This window comes from Calliphora vicina, chromosome 4, assembly GCF_958450345.1.
Source record: "Calliphora vicina chromosome 4, idCalVici1.1, whole genome shotgun sequence".
Lineage (NCBI taxonomy): Eukaryota > Metazoa > Arthropoda > Insecta > Diptera > Calliphoridae > Calliphora > Calliphora vicina.
This window is the reverse complement of record NC_088783.1, coordinates 58,085,981-58,112,335: the sequence shown is the minus strand read 5'-3', so window position 1 is coordinate 58,112,335 and position 26,355 is coordinate 58,085,981. Positions and strand designations below refer to the sequence as shown.

General features: G+C 30.1%; 2 protein-coding genes across 4 annotated transcripts in view; both read right to left on the bottom strand.

Annotated features, from left to right (window-relative positions):
• Positions 1 to 445: 445 nt before the first annotated feature.
• LOC135956949 (transcription factor btd-like) lies at positions 446 to 2,294 on the bottom strand. Its single transcript, XM_065507579.1, has one exon. The coding sequence runs from the start codon at positions 2,084 to 2,086 to the stop codon at positions 986 to 988; it is 1,101 nt and encodes a 366-aa protein (XP_065363651.1). The 5' UTR covers positions 2,087 to 2,294; the 3' UTR covers positions 446 to 985.
• Positions 2,271 to 26,355, bottom strand: part of scalloped (TEA domain transcription factor 1 homolog scalloped) — a 349,252-nt gene continuing 325,167 nt past the window's right edge. For 2 of the 3 annotated variants that reach the window (XM_065507577.1, XM_065507575.1), the window contains exons 4-9: positions 10,965 to 11,095; positions 3,761 to 3,801; positions 3,502 to 3,694; positions 3,203 to 3,435; positions 2,481 to 2,715; positions 2,271 to 2,410 (exon numbers count right to left, since the gene is read on the bottom strand). In XM_065507577.1, coding sequence (XP_065363649.1) covers positions 2,297 to 2,410; positions 2,481 to 2,715; positions 3,203 to 3,435; positions 3,502 to 3,694; positions 3,761 to 3,801; positions 10,965 to 11,095 — 947 coding nt within the window. In that variant the 3' untranslated portion in view covers positions 2,271 to 2,296. The remainder of the gene's footprint in view (positions 2,411 to 2,480; positions 2,716 to 3,202; positions 3,436 to 3,501; positions 3,695 to 3,760; positions 3,802 to 10,964; positions 11,096 to 26,355) is intronic. The other variant, XM_065507576.1, reaches the window with a different exon arrangement.

The following is a 26,355-nucleotide window of genomic DNA, read 5'->3' as shown; positions in this document are numbered from 1 at the left end:
ATGAAAGAAATCTTTAAATTGTTTTCCGTTCGTGTTACTGAATTAGGGGGTAAGTAACTCCTCTATTCTGAACTATATAACAATAACAAAATTTATAATTTAGTCATTGTCATAAAGTTGAGAATACGTAGGTTATTATAATATCAATAAATGTTATATTGCTTTTAGTACAACCTTTTTAGAGATGTTTTATAAATGATAAATCTTTGATCTACAAAGATTTAAAAAAAAATAAGAATATCTCTTAAAAAAATCTCTATACAAGTTTGTTTTTTGAAAATATCTTTTCGATGTTAAACAAATTTGCAAAATTGGATATCTTCTAACATTAAAAATAAGTATCATAAACCGATTCCTTTCGTAAACAATTTTCAGTCGCAATTATTTTCTAATGAAAATCCTAAAGTTTGCAATTCATTAAACACAAAAAGACTTATTATAAAAAATATTTTCATTAAAATAACAATTTTGGTTTGAATAATATTAAAACTTTACAACCCACTTTGTGGAAAATGTATTTTTAACATTTAAAATCAACAATATTTCAAAGCAACATTTAAACATGTTTAAACATTAAAATAAGTATTTGGGTTTCTATAATGCAAAACTTTACAAACCACTTTGTTAAAATTAAGTTAGCCGTTAAAAACTGCATTCAGTATTTAAAAAATTAAAAACAATTCAATGTTGAAAAATGAGTACTAAAAAACCAATAGCTCAAGTATTTTTTTTTTGGCCAGTGTCAAAATTCCTACCAATTCGAATAGTTTAATTTTTGTATCGAATCATTAAGCCATAAATATGTTTAAATATGTACATATGTCCACCTTGAGCAACATTTTCAGCATTGTTAGCCTGCAATTTTTAATTTATTTCAAAACCTTTTTGTTATTTTAACAAGAATATTATTGTGGTTAAAAACTCTTTTTAGATTCCATTTTAAAACCTTAAAATTTCCCATATTTCCTATACCGTTCACAAACATTTAATGATGCAGGGACGTTAAATCATTGCTATTGCTGGCATTTAGCAATGCCGCACTATTACTACTTAACATATTACTACCACCACCACCAGCACTACTGGCTCCCACTACAATACCACCCACTAACGCTGATGAACTACTAGTACTTACAGCTCCGGTGACATTGGCTACTGCAGCGGCCGCCATGGCAGCTGCCGCTGCTGCTGCCGAACTTAAATTTAAAGCTGCACTTTCAGCGGCCGTTGTATACTCTTGGGCTGACAACTTGAGAAACTGTTCGTAAGCAGTGAGACGTGAGGCAGCAGCAGGATTAGTTAAGGAATCGGTGGCGGTAGAAGAAACCATTGAATCCATTTCATTTGTACATGTAGTATTCGATGTGGCGGCTGATGGGTTTGATGATGACGTTATGGGATGCTGATATAGTTTAGCCTGTGACGAAGTGGTATTGGAAGTTGTTGTATGATATGAAGGAGGTGGTGGTCGATCAGAGGCCGCGGCCGCAGCTGCTGCAGCGGCTGCTGCTGCTGCCACTTCTGTGGCTGTCAATTGACACTCAGCCATTGATGTGGTTAAAGGTAAAGGTAACTCTTGTTTTTGTCTTGGATATGCAATATTTTGTGTGCAATTAATTAAAAGATTGCTGGTGTTTGTAGTAGAGGCGCTGTTATTGCTGTTGCTACTAGCATTAAGCCTCAAGTGTGTATGCTGTTGATGATGTAGCGACTGTGGCTGTTGCAGATGATGTTGGTGGTGAGACTGCAGATGAGGTTGATGATGATGATGTTGCTGCTGCTGTTGATGTGGATGATGGTGTGATTGTGACGTTGTTGTTAAATCTAAATTTTCATTTAGATTTGTATTTGCCGTAGAGTCATTAAGGTTGTCTGCAGTTGTTGAGTATATATTGTCTCTGGACTGTTGCTGCTGTAGAGTTGGTTGTGCAGCATGTTGCACTTCCATGGGTATCGGTGACGTGGGAGATTGTTTAATTATTGTCGTCGTTGTATTGTTACCACCTAAATATCTTGTACTATTTACCACCGTCCCGCTTGCCTCTTTCTTTTCCATTATGACACCACTACGTTCTTCCAAAACCATACTATTTGCCAAACGATTGTTATCACTACCAACCCCATTTGTTAGGTCATCAAGACCTGATCTTAGGCTGCCGGTGTTAACTGTGCCGCTGCTGGTTTTATTAAATTCATTAAGTGTTGTTGTGGACAGTGTATTGTTGTTGTTATTATTATTGTTATTGTTATTACTATTATTATTATTACTGTTATTGGCCAATGCTGGGAGTTCATGCTATTCCTTTATTAACCGATAAATGTGGTGCGTGGCTCCACTATTTTGTGCTGCAACTTCAAAGACATACGCTATGCATAGTAAAGTCTCTTGTGTTTCGCGGGATTGAATTACCTTTTAAAAATAAACACCCAAAATTTGTTTAATAAATTGTTTTAATTTGATTTTAATTTCAATAACTTACTTGCAATATTGTAAAATTTTCCAATACACTATTCATCATATAGTGTTCAGGTAAATTTTTTAATTTTTGTATAAAATTAATCATATACTCGCACATGGGGGAACGTTCAATGCGATAAACAAAACGGCCATTTTCCAAGCGTGAATATTCCGTCTCCACCTTTTCCACCACTTGAGAACCAAATGAGCAGACTTTTGTTGAACACACCAAAACGACATTTTCATTACTTTCGTATCTATGAAGGAGATATAAGAAAAAACCATTAATAAACAGGAAGATTTAAAAAAATAACATCTTTAAAACTAATTTTTCAATAGTACACCATTTCCCATTATATTTCAGAAGTTTAAAATTGAATTTCTGAAATTTCTAATTGTATAAGGGTGTATTTTTATAGAGGTGGAGAACTTTTAATTGAAATATACAACTTTAATTTCAAATAGAGTAAAATACATATCTATTCATGATAAATTGCCAAACCAAACTAACCTCAAAACAAACCGAGAACTGTTAAATCAGCTGTCACAGAAAACATAGCTGCCATTTAAAGTTCTTCGCATTTAAAAACCTCATTTATATTTCAGAAATTGGCAATACAATTTGTATTTCAGAAATTTTCAATTGTATTGTAAATGCAAATTTTTAAAATTTGAATGGAAACTTCTAAAATACAATTGGAAATTGTGTAATGTATAACTTAACAATGAAAACTATCTACTTACTGGCTGGTTACGCCATAAAAATCACCCGTCTCGGTGCCAGTTAATTCTGTATTTAAATCGGCCCAACATTTCACCAAATAGAAGGCATTTTGAGGACCTTTCTCATAGAGATCTTTAAGACCACCCGATTTTTCGGGGAATTTATCAAAGATTTGTCGGATATCAACAGTCTCAAGTAGGGGATCCGAAAAGGAGGGTTTACCGCCCAATTGTACAAACAAATGCCGGTTATACTAAATGAATTAAAAAAATAATTACATATTAATATACATTTAATATTATTTAAAGAAAATACTTACAATTTCATCTCTTCTGATTTCCATAAACGCTGAAAATTCTAATAATCTAAATTTGTGCGTTGCTATCGCCCTGCCCTCCCACGGCAGCTGTGCTGGCGGAAGACCTGCTTCAATATCACCAGATACAGCTGTAGATGGTTTGCCGGCGGGATATGGTTGTTGTGCAAATGGTTTTATACTGTAATCATAAAAACTTTGAGGGTCAATGTAATCAGAACAATTATTTCAAGCCTTTAAAAAAATATCTGTGATAACTTACTCTTGTGAAGTGCTCGGCTGTAGTCCAGGTTGCCAAAATTGCTAAATAAGAGAAAGAAAATTGAGGTTATGTTAATTAAAGTTTACAAAAAGTTTAAAATGTTTGTTATTTCATAAATTAAATAAAATATTAATGCTTAATTTTATAAACATAAAAGCCATTTTAATGTAAAAAGCAAGGTTTTTTTTATTTTGTTTGTAGACATTTAAAAAATAAAGCACACATTTATTTAATTATTTAAAAACCTAATTTTATATTATAAGCTTTTCTTAGAGTGAAACTTAACTTTTTAATTCAAAGCTTCCATGTCTTTAATAAGTTTTTTTGGAATACATTTTTAAATATTTAGATTTTTATTTTGAAAGCTTTTATTAAAAGCTTTTAAATATAGCTTTTTATATTATCCAGCTTTAAGGGCACACACTTAATTATTACCTAGAGAGCTGACAATAGAATATAACAGCTTTGGAATGAATTGTAAATTTTATTAATAAGAAATAAGTAATAATATTTTTGGGACAGTGTCTACTGAAAACTATTTTGATAAATTATGGACGAATTATTAATATTTAAACATAAATTATAATGTTTTCGTTATCCATGATAAATTAATATTATAACAATCCAATTTTTCCAACTCCATTTAAAATTTTGCTGCCTCGTCGGAGAAGGATATATTCCTTCCAAGCAGAATTTATTTATAGGAAGCAGGGGAGAATTCCAGTGATTAATTTTTTTTAATATATTTTCAATGTGGAGAATGTCAAACTCCATATATAACGAAAATTAATAAATTCGCTTGAATTTTCCTGAATTCGCCTTGATTCTTCCTCTCCTATATTAAAACGTAGTTATTTGTTAGTGAGTACAAGATCAGCGATCTTAATAGTCGTTCTTTAATCAAAATAACACCGACAGTGCATCATATTTTGTGTTTTTGTAACATTTACACATTTATTGAGATTTGTATTGATTCCTAATTTACAAAATGATACAAATTTTGAATTGAAAATCATTGACCGAGTGGGTATCGGAACGAAGATCCAATTGTAGTCGCAACAATAACATGTTATCATTCTTCGTAGTAAGTTAAATTCAACATGATGCTTAAAATTCTCATTGAGTTTTAGTTTATTTTACTAGATATTAACCCCCATATGCATAAACAGTTTATACATTTATCAAAGGTTTATAAAACAAATTTTGTATGGAAATTTTGTTTGATAAACCTTTGATATATTTATAAACTGTTTATGCATATGGGGGTTATTATTTTACTAAAATAGGCTTAAAGTTGCATGATCTCTTAGATAATAAATCTACTAGAGAGATACATATATATATTTTGAGAGAGAGATGTTGGCAAAAGATATTATTGACTTTACTTGACGTTAAAGTTGGTACTAGATCATTGAAGTTTTTTCTCATGTAGATATTCCGGAAACAGATAATGCATAATCGACTTTACTTGACGCTTTAGTTGCCAAAAGTTTTACACACTTGGCTTTGTTGTTTATGAAATATGCTCAAGAGATATCCTTTACTACCGGATCATTAAATAATCTTTCAGATAGAGTATTTGCCCATTAATTCGGAACTTGTTTGTAAAAAAACTTTATAGAAAAATGTAAGGAGTGAATGTTCAGTCACTGACCTATACAGACCCTTTAGAGCTCTACGATGTTGTAAGTTATGAACTTTGCTCTAGATAACACCATGTTAACCTCCAGAATCATTGAACTGTCTTTCAGTCAAAATATTGGACAACTTCTACCAGGTTTGGAAATTATGTAGAATCTGTTGTTTAGTACAAAATCTGGAGTAGACGATGAGCCCATTTATCGATTAGTTGAATGAACCATGAGCTGTACGAGCTATACGCTGACGTAGATGTAGTCAAACGCATTAAAATCCAACGAATGCGTTGGCTCGGACACGTTTGGCGAATGGATAATGACGTTCCAGCTCTAAGGGCATACAAGGAGGCAACGCAGAAAAGGGCGGCCCAATCTCCGTTGGAATGACCAGGTGCAACAAGATCTGAAAACTCTTGGTGTCTCCAATTGGCGTCAACATGCAGAAGACAGGAATAGCTGGCGTTCTATTTTGCTTCAGGCTCAAACCGACCCCGGTTGTAATAGCCATATAAAGTAAGTAAAATAAGTAAGAATTATAAAATATATGGTGAGTTTATGAGTATGACTAAATTCGAAAGAAAGGGGGAATAGAGGCGCGGCTATGGGAAAAGATTTGTACTCGAAATACTCAAACTAAATGTTAAATGCATAGAGAAATGTACATAGAGCAGAAAATCTCCTGTCAAAGACCTAACTCAGTTGTCAAAAACCTATATGGTGAGAATGTATTAGTAAGCGAGTTTTCGCTCTATGGAATATAAATATCTTTATTTTAATAATACATTCTCAGCACATAGGTTTTTAACAACTGAGTTAGGTCTTTTACGGGTGAGTTTCCACTCTATGTATATTTCTCTGCGGTTAATTGTTTCAGGTTGGTAAATCAGTTTTTATCGTTAACGAAATCATTCGTTCGATAACAAGAAACAGATCGTAAAAGAACATCCAGCACACATATACTTCAATCTCAACCATAGAACCACATAAAAAAATTCACATAAAATACAATATAAATGCCTTAAGTACATAATGGGTTAAGGTTAGCAGAGCGTGGCACATTTTTTTTACATACGAACACACACAAACACAGAGAGAGAGACACACAAATAGGAATTAGCACAAGGCAATCTTACTCCCGAATATATAGGCAAGGACGTGGTCACAGGCGATGATGAACAAGACGAGGCAGCAGCTACAGCTGCCAATTGTTGCTGATGATGATGATGATGTTGCAAATAGACAGAACTTAAAGCGGCTGCTGCTGCCGCCGTAGCATGTTGAGGTAAATTACTGTTATTACTACTATTACTATTAATATTATAGCTATTATTATAAGTACTATTTTTAGCAAACGACGAATTAGCTGTATTTGTTGTAGCTGTAGCAGTAGTTGGGTTTGCTGTTGTTGTTACTAAGGTACTAACCGAATTTGTATGTTGATTGTGGTGGTGATGGTGTAGATGATGGTGGGGATGCGGCGGCGGTGGTGGCATATCCGGTCGTAAAGGATGACCCAAAGGATTCCCTGTAACCGCAGAGGACGAAGACGAGGAGGAAGTGGCCGACGTGTGATTGTGTAAGGGATGGTGGTGTTGATTGCTTGGGTGGTGGTGATGGTGTTGGTGGTGCAGATGATGGTGTGTATGGTGGGGATGCACGCCATGGTGATGGTGGTGCAAACCACTGAGGGCCGAGGCAGCTAATGTCAAATTTTTCACCGCCTGAGCGGAGACAATCTGTGAACTGGTCATGCCGGACATGGCCTGCAAAGCCTTCTCCTTTTCATTCAACAGCTGGAGCATGGCAGCATTGTTAGCACCGGGACCACCTAAAACACCATTTGGTTCCTGTAACCGAAAATAGAAATTTTCAAAGTGAAGTTGTAGCGTGTGTGTGAAAAAATAACTCGTTGTAACTTGGCTTGATTTCAGTGGCATGGTTTTTTTGTGGGGCGAGTTTTTTTTTATTTTTTGGAGCGATACAGAGAATTAGTGTGAATGTAGGTATATGTATGTGATGTGATGTGTAGAGATGGAGTTACATTTGTATAATGATGTAGTTGGTTGATGTTTTAGATGCATTACCTGGTATGATTTAGAGGTTGTGTGAATTTATAGGATTTGTTTTAATGGGTTTAAACGCAGCTTGTTTTAAGTAGTTTAAGAAACTACTTTTGTATTAATGTTTTAGCATTTCAAATGAGATGATTATGATTTGATTTTTTTTTGTATTTACACTGAAACAAAATGTTGTATATTTTCTTAGAATTTATTGATTTAAATTTTTGTAAAAAAAAGTTTTTAAAAGAGTGTTTGATTAGCCCTTTTAAACTTAATGTAAATCGTTGGTTTAAGGTTAAGGTGACTTATTAAAATATTTATGTGAAACTAAAAAGCCTTTCATTTTTAATTAAACAAATATTTTGTAAATTCGGTGCATTTGCTATAATTTCTAAACAATTTAAATACAGGTTCAAGTGTTTTAAAACAAGGTGGACCACAAGACATAGAGCTAGTTAAACCAAAGTTAATCAGTGGCCGAACAATATTGTTCATTTAACTGTAAACAAAACGTAGTTTATACAAACTAGAAATAAAAACTACAATAAATATCTGGTTAGATTTCAATAGAGAAATGACATGCTGTAATAATTCATGTTCTCTATATGCCGACCACTGCTTTTGTTAGGTAAGACAAAAAACAAATCACTGCGTTCATGAATCACATAAAGGTGAAAATACTCCTGCAGTGTAAAATTTAATTTTCTTGTTAACTTTCTTTTCCAATTGGTCTGAAACACATAGTGGTCGTGGGAATTATTAATAACTCAAATACATTCAAACCGATTTTTGGTATTTATATCCTTTTAACAAGTTCTTATAATGATTCCAATGTAATTAAATACGAAGAGGAATCTTCAATAACAAAATTGTGGCGAAAACCGGAAAACTCGAATTTTGTTCCTTGTAAAGTTTTACACTCTGGTCTTAAAGCCACACGATCTCGACTCTGGAGAAGAATATGATGAGAGAATTTTGATCTTGTAGGTCATGAACTTTGCTCTAGAGATCAGCTGCACGATCTCGTAGTTTATAAACTATGAGAGATCTTATCCGAATAATATTTCAGTGTCAGAGTATTCACTATTTAAGGGTGTTAGGAGTTGGTGAGAATAGCCTTCGATTGTCACAGCGGATGAGCTTGTGTATTGGGAGAACAGAATATGTATTGGGAGAAGAGAATATTCAGACATTGTCCTACACTGACAGCTTAGTGCTAATCGATCTTGCAGCTTATGAATTTTGCTCTAGGGATCAGCCTTACTATCTCGTAGTTTATGAACTATGCGGGATCTTATCATTATAATCTTGCAGGCAGAGTCAAGTGCCAGTTAAGGATGTTAGAAGTTGGTGAGAATTCGGTGTATTCGGAACTTGTTTATATCCAGAAGAAGAATATGAGACTAGAATATTGAGTCAGAGTCCTACATAGGTCTCATAGTTTATGAACTATGAGAGATCTTATTTGTCAGTTAAGGATGTTAGAAGTTGGTGAGAATAGCCTTTGACTGTCAGCACGCTTGAGTTTGCTACATGGTTCAATATCTTCGGAACTTGTCTATATTTTTTTGAAATTCATTGGAGAAGAATGTTGGGTCATTGTTATGAACATTACTCTAGAGATCTTGGACTAAAGGGTCAAATTGTGATCCATTCTCTCGATTAGTAGACGAATTAACAGTAAATATTTCTCTCCATATTAAAGTTCCCGCATATATGGTGAGCATATGAATATAAAATATGCTGGAGGGTTACAGCGTAACGCAATCCGAAATCGAAAATGTTCGAAAATGTGTGCTAAATACATTGTAATTCGAAAATATTTCCTTTCGAATCGAATTAGGGTGTTAAGCGCCATGATTTTAATTTATGCAAGTCCAAGTTCGAAGAACAGATGGGGAAGAAGGAAAAATATGAGAAACGATTTTTATTCGAATTATTCCAACTACACCCCTTGCAGAACTGTGATACATTATTCAGTCTCTTAGAATTCTTAAAATAGAAAAAAAACTTCTTTCATAAGTCGAGATTTTTATCGAAATATACGAAAATCTGGGCTTACAAAAAGGGCTTATTTTTTGTAAGCCCAGATTTTCGTTAAGGTAACGATTCTATATTAAGGTAACGATATGTCTTAACATTTTTCTGTCTAACCTCAATGTTAACATAATTATGTTAGGATTTTAATTTGTGTGAAAGCAGTTGTCCGTCTCCTTTGCGAAATTAAAATTTTTAATCTGCTTTGATTTCTAAAAAAACTCTCCTAGACTTTTAATTTTAATTCTCTTTTATACAAAAAAATAGAAACATATACGAGTATTTTATATTTTTTTTTTGCTAAATTACAAAAAATTTTAAAAATTTTCTTTGACATTTTAGTTGTTTGTTTCTTTTTTTCCTTTATGTTTTTGCCATGACTGTCAAAGGTTTCTTTTCGGAAAAAAGAACGCACAAAATCTTTTTGTTAAATGTTTCTTATTTATTTTATATGTATGTAGTATGTAAGTATATAATTTTATTGTTATATATCCAGTATGTAGTGTAGTGGTGTAGTTTAAGATACACTCCCTGGGCAGGATGCAAACCTTTGTGTAGTTTATTGCTTTTGTTTGCTGTGACTGCCTGGCATGGCAGCTTCTCTGACTGGGTACATGAAATGAAATTCAGTTTTTCCACAATTTCTTTTTTTTTATTTTTCATTTGTTGAAAAATGCATTTGTGTAAAGTTCAAAAAAGTTGTATGTTTTCGTTTTTGTGTAGTTTTTCTTTTAGCAATTTTTATTGTTGTTCTGTATGTGAATTGTATTTGTTTGTTTGTTTCTGGTCTTTTTGTTTTTGTTGCCTGTTATGGCATCTTTTTCAATTTGAAATATCAAAGTAAGTTAAGTGTTTTTCTCATTTTTTTTTAATAGTTTTATTTGTATTTTATTTTATTTAGTTGTAAGTTTTATTTTCTAATTTTTTTAAAATAAATATGCAGTTTTTAAAATTTATATTTGAACTAGTTCTAAGAAAGGTTTACAAAATGTTTTAACACAAATCAAACGTTGAGAAATATATGTTGCATCCTTAAAGTAGGCAATACATTATAATATCATGTAGTTACTAGCCATATGCTTTAAACATTTTTAAATATCAAAATGTTTTCTATTGACATATGTATTTATGATAATATGGCAAACTTATTGTAGATTTCTTAAATATTTTCCTGGTAAATTTGTATTAATCAAAATATATACGAAATATTTTTTATAATTTTAATTTTATTATAATAAAAACACTTGCTTTTACGTTATCAAAATGACTTTCATTATTATTTTTTTTTTACAAAACTATTTGTTAAATAAACGATAAAATGATAAATTATGAATTAAGCATGAGATCGAAGGAAACATAAAATATACATATAATGGAAATAAACGATTAAAATTATGATTATGAATAAAAATCAAATTTGTAAATAAATTAAATTTTTCTTTAATAAAAGCAGAATAAAATTTAACTTACAACTTTGATTTTCGCTTGAATCTCGCGCAGTTTTCGACGTGCCAACACTTGTATGTGAGAACTGACTTGTTTGCGGGTTCTCGTTTTGCCGGTGCGTAATTTAATATAACGGGCGATAAGTTCGTTGCGTCCTGGAAGAGAGAAAGGAAATAAAGATTAGAAAAATTAGCAGCAAATACAAAAAAAATAAATAAATTTCTATAAAAAACTGTTAACATTTTATAATGAAAATTGTATAGGGAAAATATTATACTGAGCAATATCTATGAAAAACACTGTTATATAGAACATTTAATATGGAAAATACAGTTATAGTGAAAATTGTCTATAGAAAAAACTGTTATAAAAACACTTTTCTATGGAAAAATTTTTATTAAAAATGTTAAATATATGTAAAATACTGTTATATTCAATATTAACCATGAAATTTGTTATAGATCAAACTGTTATACTGAACATTTTGTTAAAGTAAAAACTTTTATACTGAAAATTTCATTAAAAAACTGTTATACTGACCATTACCTATGAAAAAAACTGTTATACTCAACATTTTATATATAAAAATATGTTATACTGAAAATTTTTTATAGAAAAAACTGTTATACTGAAAATTTTATATATAAAAAACATTTATACGGAATTTTTCGTAGGCAAAACTGTTACACTGTAATTTGTTTACAGATAAACTGTTATACTAAACATTTTATAAATTAAAAACTGTTATACTGAAAGTCCTCTTTAGAAAAAACTGTTATACGAAAAATATTTATTGGAAAAACTGTTATACTATAAATTGTCGACAGAAAACTTGTTATACTAAAACTTTTTTTATAGAAAAAAACTGATATACTGAATATTTTATACATACAAAACTGTTGCACGAAAAATGTTTAATAGAAAAAACGGTTACACTGCAAATTGTCTACAGAAAAACTGTTTATAGAACATTTAATATATAAAAAACTGTTATACTGAAAAAAACTGTTACACTGTAAATTGTCTATATAAACTGTTATAATGAAACTTTTTTATTGAAAGAACTTTTATACTGAACATTTTATATATCAAAAACTGTTATACGGAAAATGTTCATTGGAAAAATTGTTGTCCTGTAAATTGTCTACAGAAAAACTGTTATACTGAAACTGTTCATTGGAAAAATTGTTGTACTGTAAATTGTCTACAGAAAAACTGTTATACTGAATCTTTTTTTATAGAAAAACTGTTATGCTGAATATTTTATGTATAAAAACTGAAAATTGTCTGCAGAAAAATTGTTATACTAAAAGCCTTCTATAGAAAACACTTTTATACAGATAAAAAATTGTTATACTGGAAATTGTTTGCAGAAAAACAGTTATACTGAACATTTTTGTATAACAAACTGTTATACTGAAAGTATTCTATAGAAAAAAACTGTACTTAAAGTTTTCTACAGAATATACTGTTATACTGAAAGTTTTATTTAAAAAAAACTGTTATACAGAAAAAAGAAATATAAAAAACCATTAAACTAAACTATATCTATATTGAAAATGTTCTATATGAAAGCTAAATAACAAACTGTTATACACCAATGTTTCTGTAGAGAAAAACTGTTATACAATCGATTTTCTTTAAAAATCTATTATATTCAAATTTGCTACATAAAAAATCTGTTATAGACCAAGATTTCTGTAGAAAAACTGTTATACTGATTTTTTTTATATAAAAATACTGTTATACACACACATTTTATTGAACAAAACTGTTATATACTTAATTTGGCAAATTTTTTATAGACAAATATTTTATACACAAAGTTTTGTTATAAAAAACTGTTATATAGGCTGTTCCAAAATGCATCCAAGATTTGAATTCACCGCCATACATATGTGTAATAAATATTTAAAACTGTAATACAAATAATAAAAACAGTTTGACAGCTGACAGTTTAGGGTTAATAAAAATGGAAAAGAAGACAGCACGTTTTGATCACTGAACAATATTTGAAAATAATGAAAGCATGGCGTCCATAAATTTGAATTTTCGAGCAAAATAATTCTAAGCGATGAAGCATATGTTCACCTTGTCAAAAGTGCTAATTCATACATAACCTTATCCTGTGTACTTTATGATTCAATTATGGCGTAAATTGTTGGACATCCTTTATAATAAATCAATGTAAACACATGATTGTTAATTTTATTTAAATGTTTTAAATCATTAAAATATATTTCCTAAAAGTATGCTTTAAATTGTTAAATTGTTGTAAACTCTATTCAAAATTTCAAATTCGTATAAGAGTACGAAGAACTATTTAAGAGAGTCCGACCGAAACCGAGTACAAAATTTTCTAAAGTATTAATAGGTTTATTTAATATTTATTAGTAAATTAAAATATCTTTATGATCAAATATAGTATTATCCATTTGAAATCATTTAATTTTCAACCATCTTATTTATTAACCCTCCCCAAAAGTATGCCATCAAATATGTTAAGTCAGATTTAGAAATCATCTTTTAATTTATTTAAAAACATATTGTTTTTTATTTATTTACGTCTTCTAAAAGTTGTTAAGGAATTCTCTTTAAATAATGAATAAACCTAAACTCTTTTTATTAATATTTGTATGGATTTTCTTATATATTTTTTTCTTTATATTCAAACTATGCTAACTTATTTATAATTTCGTTTTTCCACCTCTACCCAGGAATACTTGTCTGAGTCTGTATGTCTGTCTGTCTATCCGTGCCTCCATTTGTTGGTAAAATTTGTGTTTTATAAATTTTCAAGTTTTTTAATTCCATTTTTTGTTCTTCTGTTTGTTTTTGTTAGTTTTTTTTCGTAATATAGTTTTTGTACTAATTGCACATTCCTGGCATAGTTTAAGTTCACTTTTAAGTTTTTTGTTGATTTTTGGGAAAAATAAAATCAAAAAAAAAAAACATTAATTTAAGCAAGTAATCAAACAAATTTATTTTTATGTTTTTTTAATTAAACATAAAAGCCTTAGATTTATATTTAGTGTTAGTTTTGTAGTAAATTTTGTTAGTTAAAATATTAACTACAAGTGCGACTACTGAGTAAGACAAACACTTTTATGTTTAATTGAAAATCCCAATTAACCCCTTTGAGTGATCTTTAATAGAGAAACGCCCAGTTCATTTCACATTTTTTATTTTATATATTGTATATTTTTTCAGTTAATTTTGCTTGTGTGTAGTTTTTTTTGCATTCAATTGTCTAGAGTTTGATATAAAAGACATACATTCATATAAATTTGACCTTTGATCTTGTGGTTTTATTGCATTGTTTTTTATTAGTTGGTGTAAATTAACACAATTGTATTATTGGCTTGGAAAAGAGTGTATTAAATTGATATTTTAAATTTAATTTTTACAGCAAATGCTAACAAATTTTTAAAATATGAACAAATTATATGTGAATATGGAAGAGTGAAGAGAGTACAGAATATTTCTTTAAATTGTGTTTAGAATAAAATTAGAGAAATGGAAATGCATATTCATTGTTTTTAAAATATATTTACAGCAAGGTGAAATAAATACAAGAAACCTTGAAAGTACTAACACGAATTGAAAAATATGTGGCCTTATAGTATATGGAAAATTGCAGAGCTTTATAGGGCTTTGATATTTGAAAACTTAATAAAATGATTGTTGAAAATACAAAGAAATGTCAGCATTTTTCAATTACATAAATAGTATTAAATAGTTCTTCGAACTCTAATTAATATTTGATTATTCGAATAGAGTAAACTCCTTAAAGTGAATAAACAATTTAAAGCATACTTTTAGGGCTTCAATTTTAATTATTCATAATAAATTTTTAAATTTATTATTTTGACAATTAACCTAGCTATCAAGGGGAAAATGAGCTTCATCGCTTAGGATGATATTGCTCGAACTTCAAGTATAAGAGATTAGTCTGAGTATAAGACGGGAGCCATCAAGGTGAAAATGAGCTTTATCGCTTTCAATGATATTGCTCGAACTTTAGCCGCCAAAATGTCATTATGTCAATAATGAAACGGGCGGTAGTTCAAGTATAAGAGATTAGTTTCAGTATAAGACGATAGTTCAAGTATAAAATATTAGTCTCATTCTAAGACTTTACTCAGGGTATAAGATGAAATTAATGTTGCTCTCTTTGTATTGGTACTACTATGTAAGCCAAATTTATACTAGTCTTCAAACAATTAATAAGTTTAAGATTAATTTTGTTCATTGCCCAAGTATATGAGATTATTCTCAGTATAAGACGGTAGTCCAAGTATAAGAGATTAGTCTCATTATAAGAAAATAGTCCGAGTACAAGAGATTAGTCATATTATAAGAAAGTAGTCCAAGTATAAAATATTAGTCTCATTATAAGACTCTACTCAGGGTATAAGATGTAATTAATTGTGCTCTCTTTGTATTGGTACTACTATGTAAACCAAATTCATACTAGTCTTCAAACAATTAATAAGTTTAAGATTAATTTTGTTCTTTAATCTGTATTTCATTATTCACAAACCCCCACAAAAATCCTGTCATTCATTATGACAATTATCTTTAATTCAAATTCTCTTTAAAGCCACTACCTTAAAAAAACTAATAGCATCAAAATAAATTTTCAAACCAACTTTGTCTAACCATTTAAGATAAAAAAGAAAAACTGACAAATTTTCTTGACAAATTTCAACAATTTTAAATAAATTACACTCATAATCTAACAAACTTACAGATATGTACCTACTTCACAAATGTTGATACTTTTTTTTTTTTTGAAACAAAAAATTTATTATTTGCATAAAAATAAAACATGATGAAATATGTATGTACATTTTATATATTGTATGGCTTAGACAGAAGACATTATTAAGGTTTGACCAATAGACTGACTCGTAAGCAGGAACCAAGAAGAAAAAAAATGGCACTCATTCAATCTTCAAAAGTCTTTAGAGACACATAATCGTCGTTATTATTTCATTTTTATGCTAAAATCGTTAAACCAAAAAATATGCTAAAAGGCGGGTGCAGTTCTTTAAAAGACATCATACAAATAAAATCATATTTTTGTAAGTTATAAATGGTGGTCTTTTTCTACCGAGTAGGACAAGAACAACATAAACTAAACAAAATTCTATAGATACAAGTATCATTTAAACAGGAAAAAAAAAATAGCTAAAACAAATTAAATGTAATAAAGTTTATTTAATGTAAAATAGAGAGAAGGAAATGTGTAGGTGTCTCTTTAAAACATGAAGAATAATAAAATAGTAGACTTTAAGAAAATCAAAAAAAAAAAAATAGAAAAAACTCATAAGATACGACAATATGTTGTAGGTATATATGGATATGTATCTATGAGTACTTCCACTCACCATTTGTAGACATCTTAAAAATCAGCTAGACATAATACTTGTACATATGATGTTGTTCTCATGCTTGTTGTTGTGGCTTGTGTTTTCTGTTGCTGCTGCTGCTACAAAGCCCAACAAGGAACTCTAAGGTGGAATATCTTAAATCTTTTCTATTTGTGCAACTTAAATGGTTGTAATTTATTGACAACAATAAGCAAAAAAACGTACGATAACGACATTGTTTTTATATGTATGGATCTTGTACATTTGTTTTGTTAGTTTATATAAAATTTAAAGGTAATTTTATTTGTTGTTATTTATTTTTAAACATTTTGAAATAAAATAACATTGTATTTTTAAGTTTAATGAGAAATACATAGATCCTAAAAGTATGCTTTAGATTTTAGCAACATTATAGCCTTAGAGGTATGCTATACTTTATTAGAATTATTCAAATGAGAAATCGTGATCAATTCTAGTGATTTTTAGAGCAACTATAGCGATGTCCCCAAATAAGCCACGAACATGAATGATTTTTTTATATATCGGGTATGGTCTCGAATTGTTTGTCTTTGGAACAATAGATACTTTGAAAATTGTTAATTCAGATATGTTTAATCATTATTATTAAAAAACCGAACAGTATGCTTTACATTACATAAATCAATTGTAAATCATTTCTTCTTAAGCCTTTGACGACCACGGGGACACCGGTGTCCCAACACAAAAATATTGAATAACTTAATACCTAAATAACGAAAAAGAGAATGGGTTCCATTTTAATTAGTTCGTAAACCTGTTTCTTATTAATGTGTTTAGATTAAAACCAGTTCGGTTACAGCATTTATTATACCCTTCACCTTCTGTCTGTCTCTCTGTCTGTCTGTTGAAACCCCAGATATCTTCGGGATCCAAATCTTCAATAATTCTGTCAGACATGTTTTCGAGAAGTTTGATATTTAAAATCAGCAAAATCGGTCCACAAATGGCTGAGATATGAGGAAAAAACCAGGACAACCTCGATTTTTGACCTACATATGTATATCTGCATTACTAAGTCATTAATATAGACAATATGGATATCTAATGATAGATATTTCAAAGGCCTTTGACCCACAATGATCAGAAAAATATTTTTTAACTCGATTTTTTGCTAAATATTACAAAAAAACGAAAAAAATAAAAAAAAAATTTTAATTAAAAAAAAAATTTAAATTTGAAAAAACAATTCCAACATTTTTTTTCCAAAAAATTAAAAACTGAAAAAAAATGTTGTTTATCTAAAAATATTTAAAATTTTTTATTTTGAAGTATAATTTGGGATAATGATTCGACACAGCCGAATAAAGCTTTTTATTATCTTTGAAAATTGACAGTTGTATTGATACTGTGTTCAAGAATTGTTCAAAAATTAGTCTTATGATCGTGAAAGGGTTAAGTACAACAATTATTTATTTGTCTATGTGAAAAACTAAAATTTCTCTTTAAAAATCAAATGTTCTCATTGAGAAGCAAAATTAAATTTTGCTATATTTTAATTCGTGTTAGTACTTTTTCACAAAAAAAATCCGTCAATTCAAACCATAAATGGCAGAGTTATATCTTAGGTATCTTAGTATAAAATTTTTTTAAATTAGCAGAAAACCATTGCATACTTTTGTGTGTTAACGTGCTAGAAAAACAAAACAATGCCTACATTAAGGCTGCCAGTTATTTAATAAAAAAGAATTTCTGACATTTAACCAAAAAAAAATAAATAAAAATTCTATAGAACTCCCAACAATAGAATTAACAAAAATAATTAATGGCTGTTCGACGGTTAATTATGTTTGCTTTACTTTAAATCAATTATTTAATTCACTTAAGGAAAATATTATATTCGAAATTTAAATTTTTATTCAGAGTAGATATGTAATTGGAAATTATAGACTGTTCTTCACAAGTACAACAATCTTTTATTATCTTTAAAACTCAAAAATATAAAAGACAAAAGCCTTTTCAATTCGTTTTAGGACTTTTTCTCTAAAAAATCAGTCGAATTAAACCATAAATAACAGAGTTATATCTTACTATACAACTTTTTAAATTAACAGAAAACCATTGCATACTTTTGTGTGTTAAGGTGCTAGAAAATCAAAATATTGCCTACATTAAGGCTCTTGTTTTGATATTAATTAAAGAATTTCTGACATTTAACCAAAAAAAAAAAAATAAATAAAAATTCTATAGAATTCCCAACAATAATAACTTGTCTACTAAAAAATCTGCCAAACCCTTAAGTCATAACAACAACAACATCAACAACTACAGCATATATCCATCATCTCTTCTCCATGCAGCAGCCACAATATATAGAAAATTCAAGCTAATTAGTGGTGTGTTATTATTATTTTTCAATTATTTACACTAATTAAAAAGTTATTTTTTGTTTTACAAAAAATATTTTTTTTAACAAGAACTTTCTTTTTACACTAATACTATACACAATGTTCTTCTGCTGCATTATGACACTTTTGCCTGCATAATATTTCCTGTACTCCACACCTGCCACATACAAGACAAACCAAACAACAACAAAAAAAAAACGGTGCTGCTAATTACAAAAACAATTTTTCCGTTAACTATGTTAAAAAAAATTTAAAAAAAATATGAGAAAAATATCTAAAAATGAAGGAAGCGAAATTCTTAAAAATTGGCAAAATAAAGACAATTTTTTTTGCCTGTGAAATATTTTCTAGGGCTTGAACAGTTCATAACAAAGTGATAGTATAGTAACCACAAATATTTTCATCAACAGCAGCATTATCATCATCAGCATAAAGCTGTTTGAAATTATGAAAAAAAATGGGAAAGAAAACTATTGGCAGCATCATCCTCATCAATAGCTCCTCTTTTTTATATAAAACTTGATAGCAAGAGTATGAGAATGTGAGTGAGAATTTTTGCCAAAAGATTTTTGTTGCTCGTCGATATTTTCATAATGCATGTGGTAAATAGTTGATGCTTTTTTTGGATTTTTTATTTCATTTTTGGTTGGAAAGCAGTAGAGATAATTGAAATTTTTTTGTTAATATCATCCTTTTTTACTAGACAACTATGGCATGAGTAGATTTCCAAAAATGTCGATGTATGTGTGTGTGAAAGACTATGTGGGAGTAACCACATCACTAAAACCATTAATAGCAACACTTTTCATCATTATCGATTTACTTACTGCATATTAGTGTAAAACATTCAACACACACATGAATATTTTTGGTAACATATTTTTGGGCGTTTATAGTTGTAAATATACACCAAAAATTGTTTGTGTTCATTGATGATATTTATTAGCGGTATAAATATAGTTTTATTTGTTTATTAAATTATTGAAAGCGCCAGATTAATTTGTAAAGATTGATGATAATTTGGATGTTTGAAAATTGAAGACCTAAAAGTATGCTTTAAAATTTATGAGCTAAAAATATACTTTAAATTGTTTATTTAACTTATGTTATAGTTATATTTAGCACTATGAGCTCTTATTGAAATTACAAATTCGTATAAGTTTTTAAAGAATTATTTACTAAAGGGTGTATGTTGAAATCATCTTTCCGAAGCCCCAAAATAACTTACATACATTGATACATCAATATATCCGACATAGTCGTTTTGGTTCCTATATAAATTTTGGAAAATCGGAACACAAATGGCTGAGATATAAGCAAATAACCACGACTACTTCGATTTTTGATCAATATATCGGTTACTGAGTCATTGATTCAAGTATCCAAGGACGCTATAGATATTCGCAATGACGATCCCTTTTTTAATCCGATTTTTTTTTTCTGAATTTTTTTATACCCTTAACCTTCGTGAGAAGGCTATATAAGTTTGTCATTCCGTTTGTAATTTCCACAATATAATTTTCCGACTCTATAAAGTACATATATATCGAGCCCTTAGCGCCAAATTTTCGTAAGCGACAAAACACAAATTTTACAGGAGAAGGTTTTTTCGATTATTTTGAAATTTATATATAAAATTAAAAATGTTATGATGCGATATAATATAATTTCGTTCAATCTATTTGTCTATTTTTCAAAAATATTTATAACTTATGACAATTAAAAATTCATGAAATACATTATTGAAAAATATGACAAAAAATGTTTTTTATTGAATTTTTGCATAGATAAAAATTTTTCGAATTGAAATAAAATTGTTATTTATGAATAGTTTTTAATGAAATTTCACAGTTATGTAAAATTTTCTATTCAAAATGGAAAAATAAAAACGAATTTTGATATTTATTATCAGCAATCCCGCAATTCCCAAAAAAATCTTGAAAAATCCCAAAAATGGAAATTTTTAGTTTTTTGGCTATAATATCCATACCAGGGTCTGACTTATCGGAACCCTTTACAAAATAATTAAAGGCATATTGGGCCATCTAAAATCGGTTACTATATTTTGATATCGAATATGCAATTTGAGAATTTTTGCAATAAATTTTAATTTTATATAAAAAATAGGTGTTTTTTGAACCTATTTTTTATTTTATACATCCTTATACATCCTCTTAGAATTTTTTTGCGATAACTTAAAAAGAAAAAAGTTATTTTTTCCCAAAAAATTAGCGAAAAATCGGCTTTTTAAAATTTTTTAAATTAAAATGCATATAACTTTGGACTTAGGCATTATTTTTAAACACTTATTTTTCTATTTGACACATACATATGTTGTTAGTCTAATGAAGGAAAACTGGAGAAAATCGGAAAATATTTGGATACGCTGTTATCAAAAAACTGGAGTAGGCTGGGTAAAACTGTTGAAAATTTAATTTTCAAATGCGAATATCTCCTAAGCTATAATAAGTAATTGATAGCTACGACTAGGTATTTTGTAGCGCTCTATGAAAAGATTCTATATGTATTTTTTTTGAAATCGGAACACAAACGAAGAAATAGGATCGTTTTAAAAATGTAACATACCCGAGGTGCCCTACTTTGACGACCCTTGGTCGCGCCCCTGGTGGGCCCATGAGGTCCACGTTCAGAACTTAAACTCAACAGCACTTCTTCTTTGCGCATGTGAAATTTCATTCAAACCAATCTAATCATTTAGAAGTTACAGATTTATTTCCCTTTTTTTTCTATACCACTATGTGTCGCTAACGATAAAATTCGTTTACTTTAAAATGTAAACATTGACTTACGATAAAATCTTACCCCCTATAATTTTGAAGTTATTAACAATTTTGATATTCTGAGAACGCTGAAACATCAGTCGGTCCATAAAATTTTAATTTTTGCAATAAAAAAAATTGAAAATATCGCTTACGATAATTTGACGCTAGCGGAGTCGATTAAGCCATGTCCGGCTGTCTGTCTGTCCGTCTGTTGAAATCAATTTTCTGAGGACCCCAGATATCTTCGGGATCCAAATCTTCAATAATTCTGTCAGACATGTTTTCGAGAAGTTTCCTATTTAAAATCAGCAAAATCGTTTAACAAATGGCTGAGATACATGTAAGGAAAAAACCAGGACAACCTCGATTTTTGACTTATATCTGGGTTAGTCCCGGTCCACATTGTGAAACATTTGCTGCAAAACATTTGAGTTTATTGATGAAAGGGGAAAGAGGAATGAAAAAGGGAACTTTATTTCATGTACATGAAGTTTTTGTTGAGTATGTCATTCACATTTATTCGTTTGTATTCGTTCTGTACAGAAATGTCAAAAACTGAAAAGCAAAAACTTCACTGTGTGGACACGAATGCAGTTTCAAAAGAGAATTTAAAAATGTTTTGCAGCAAATGTTTCACAGTGTGGACCGGGACTTACTAAGTCATTAATATAGACAATATGGCAATGACGTATATAAGACCATAGTAAGTTGGACCTACAATGGGTCAAAATCGTAAAAACCAAAAGTAAATATTAAAAAATTTTAAATTTAAAAAAACAATTGCAAACAAATTTTTTCCAAAAAAATAAAAAAACTACTTTGGAAAAAAAAATTTTGTTTACCTAACAGCACAGCTTTCTTACTTGTTTTTTTAATATTTTTGTCATTCACCCAGAAATGTTTTTCAATCCTTACCTTAAAGTATAGGTACTCTGGTGAAGGGCAATAGGATTCGAGACAGCCGAATATATCTCTTACTCGTTCAAATTTAAGTTTTCATTCAAAATCTTGCCCGAAAATTGATTTCACTTACAAATTTTATTTTTCTGTTTATTAGTTTTAAACTTCCTTATTTTAATTTTCAAAAACATAAACACATTTTCCCCCTCTTGTTTAAAAACTTTTGTTTGTTTATAAAAACAATTAAACTTGAAAAACTCATAAATTAATCAAAATATAAGACACTATACTAGAGAATAGGCAAAAAAAGTATGTTGTATATCCATGTAATATGTATGAAAGGAAAAACAAAAAACCACTAATATTAACAACTGAACTGGATGTAACATAAAATGTTTGTTTTGTTGTTGCTACTGCAAAACAACAACAACAAAAACAAAAGAACATGCCACAAATGGTATATTTATAAAAATCTACATAAACTTTTTTTTTGCACAACAAAAAAAATAAAAACCCCAACCAACAACTCAACACAAAGTTAAAGAAGAAGAAGAGTATGAAACATGTTTACAAAAAAAATAAACAACTACAACAACATTATACATAAATGTAAACAAAAAGTCAGACATTATAACGGGAAAATTGTTTACACTTTCACATCATCACAGCAGTCAAAGCCAAGCAAGTCCTACTACTTGCCCCGTTTGCCAACCAGCCAGCCAGCAAAAGGCTACCAAACACCCCACAACACACCCATTTAGAACTCACCAGGAAAAAGGAACAAAAAATAAAAATAGAGAACTACAACAAACAATTACACATTTAACAGCAACAAAAACAAGAACAAACATTTCTCTTTGGCAACTTTGTTGAAAGCATTATACCCGTGTACAAATAAATATGTATAAATACTGGTATAATGTTGTTGTTTCCAACTTTTTTGTTTTTGGAAAGACTATCATTACAAAAGTAAACAAAAATTTAAAACTTTATACTTTAGACTTGAGGAGGTTGCTGTTGGTTGGTTGGTTGTATGTACAACACCAGCAACATTTTTAGATAGATGGCCAACATAAGTTTGGCTAACAGTCTGTATTTATGCCATTCTGTGTGCCTGCCTGCCTGCTGGCCTCCCAGGCAGTCAGGATGTTTATGTCAATACTGCGGGGCTGTGTCACCCATTTAGTGTTACAAAGAAAACAAAAACCAAAAAAAGAGTAAGAGAGCTGTATTAAGGAAAAGGAAGTAAGGAAAAGGTGTGAAAAACTAAACGGAAGTTAAATAATAAACAAATACATACAATAACACCAGCCAGTCAGTCATGGCAGCAGCAGCAACAAAGTATAATGAATATATTATCTGAAGAAAAAATTAAACAAATTTTCTTTATGGCGCTCTTTGACTGGCAAGAATCATGTTTCTTTTGAAAAGCGAAACATTTTTTGAAGCAGACAAAACAACATGTTAAATATCACCCAAAACCCAATACAATGTTGGTGTAATCATTTTGTTTAATTTTGTTTTTTGTAGAGGTACTCGTATTTGTTTTGAGTTTTGCTATAAACAAAGTAAGAACATGTAGTGATTTTAAATTTATAAATATTATTCAGCCTTTAAGTATGCTATATTTTAGAGATTTATTGTTTATACACAAAGTAGTCTATATTATTTGAGGGATTTGAACGTATGCCTGTAATTCAATAAGGTTCCTTTATTCATAATCTTCCTTATTTTATTTTTTCTGTTCTCTATTAATAACAAACAAAACTAGAGGAAATTGTCGGTATGTATTTCGAATTAAAAGTTCATATTGCTCTGAGAAACCAATTTGGCTATAAAGGAACTTAATGTTAGTATTGGATGTATGACTTAAAAACGCGGGATTTTTTCTAAATTTTTTGCTATTATTTTAGCTATGACCTTTTCTCATTTTTCTGGCAACATATGGATGCAGAGCCAAAAGGGGACAAAAACGAATCAAGCCAATCGGATATTCTGTTCTAAAGTGAAGCGTATCCCAGAGAGAGAGTTCTGCATCGATCGAAACAAATAGTATTCGGACGAGACAAAATCTGGACTATAAGGCGGGTGAGGCAAAATTTTCCCAATTATTTCATTCAAAATAGTTTTTAACAGGAATTGTAACATGTGGCCGAGCGTTGTCATGATGGAATATTACGGTTTCATGTCTGGCAGCATATTTCAGCAGCTTATTCTGCTCCCACCAAATACGGAGAATTACCTTAGCGCCATGAATATTTGGCTTTGGTGTCGATTCGGCTGAAGGCCATGCTTCACAGACGATCTCATACGCTTCGGGTTATCGTAATGGATCCATTTTTCATCCCAAGTAATGATTTGGTGCAAAAATGATTTTTTTTTAAAGCGTTTAGCAACATTTCGAAAATGTAAAATCGTATGTGTCTCGTCTGCAATTCGTATGGTACCCAATTTATCTGCTTTTGGATGAATCCTGCTGCTCCCAAATGTTTTGAAATTGCTGCTTGAGTAGCTTTTAATGATTATTCAAGGTCTTATTGAGTTTGCAACAATCTTCAATACCTCCAAATCCACGTCTTCAAACCTTTTTGGATGGCCTGGACGATATTTGTCTTCCGTGTCAAATCTCGCACGTTGTAACTGATGGAACACATTCACAATAAGCTTTGGTGAGCAATCGGAGTGCTTCACCGATACTTTTTTTCAAATTAAAGAAGTAAAGCAAAATTTTCCCGCATATTACGATTCGTTAGTGCAAAATTAGACATTTTCGAAGCAAAAAAAGCTTTTTTGTTTGCACTATAATTTTCAATAACTAAGTGAGAACAAATGACAGATGTGCACCCTCAAAATGACTTATAATTTATTAAAAACAAAACAAAAACTGATACGCCATTTATTGTAAATTCCGTATTTTTAAGTCATATTATTTTTTAAACAAACACAAACTGCGAAGCGTATTGCTTGGCTGCAGAAACACCCAGAGTCTCTGGCAGGATTTGAACCCACAACCCTTCGATTGATAGTACAACACACTATCGTCTAGTCTATTAAGGCAGCCTTGGTAGTATATGACAATAGTATGAGTATAAGACCGGTTTTGAAGTCTTTATTACTCCTTTTTACCACTGGTGTAGTCTGAGTGTTATATGATAGTCATCCGAGTGGCAACGTCTGGTTTAAACCACATGTCTTTCATATCAATATCATACAATTCAGGCAAAAATAATTCAGGGAAGAAGTATAAATCAATTATGACTCCAGCTCAAAACCTGCATCAAACATTGAGACGTTGAGAATGCATTCGTTTTTCGACAACCACATGTGGAATCTCTGAAATCCAAATGAGGCAATCAAGGAGAAAATATGCTTTATATTTTAGGATGAGAGAGCCTGAACTGAGGTCACAAAGGTAATGGTTTCTAGCAGAAACGGTATTTTTTATTATTTCGGTATCGGCAATTTAGAGATAACGGTAGTGGAAGTGAAAGGGTATTTTAGGCGTAACCGTATCTTAGCGGTAACGTTAGCCAATCATCCTTTTTTGAGTTTAGTAGGTTCGAGAGTACTCCACTGACAGCACTTCACCAAAAGTAATACCCTTAGTCTGTGTAAAATACGGTAGTCCGGCTAAAATACAGTAGACTGCCTATAAGACGGTCGTCTGAGTATAAGCCGATAGTCCTAGTATAAGATGGTAGTTTGAGTAGAAGACGATCATTTGAGTATAAGACGGTAGTCTGAGTATAAGACGGTTGTCTGAGTATAAGACGGTTGTCTGAGTATGAGACAGTAGCCTTAGTATTAGACAGTAGTCTTAGTATTAGTCAACATTCGGATTATAACACTATATTCGGAGTATTAGATAATCATTTCAGAATAATACAATATTCTCATTCTGACAATAAGGTAATATTCTGTGTATATGACATAAGTTCGAGTATAAGAGATTAGCCGCATTATAAGACTTTAC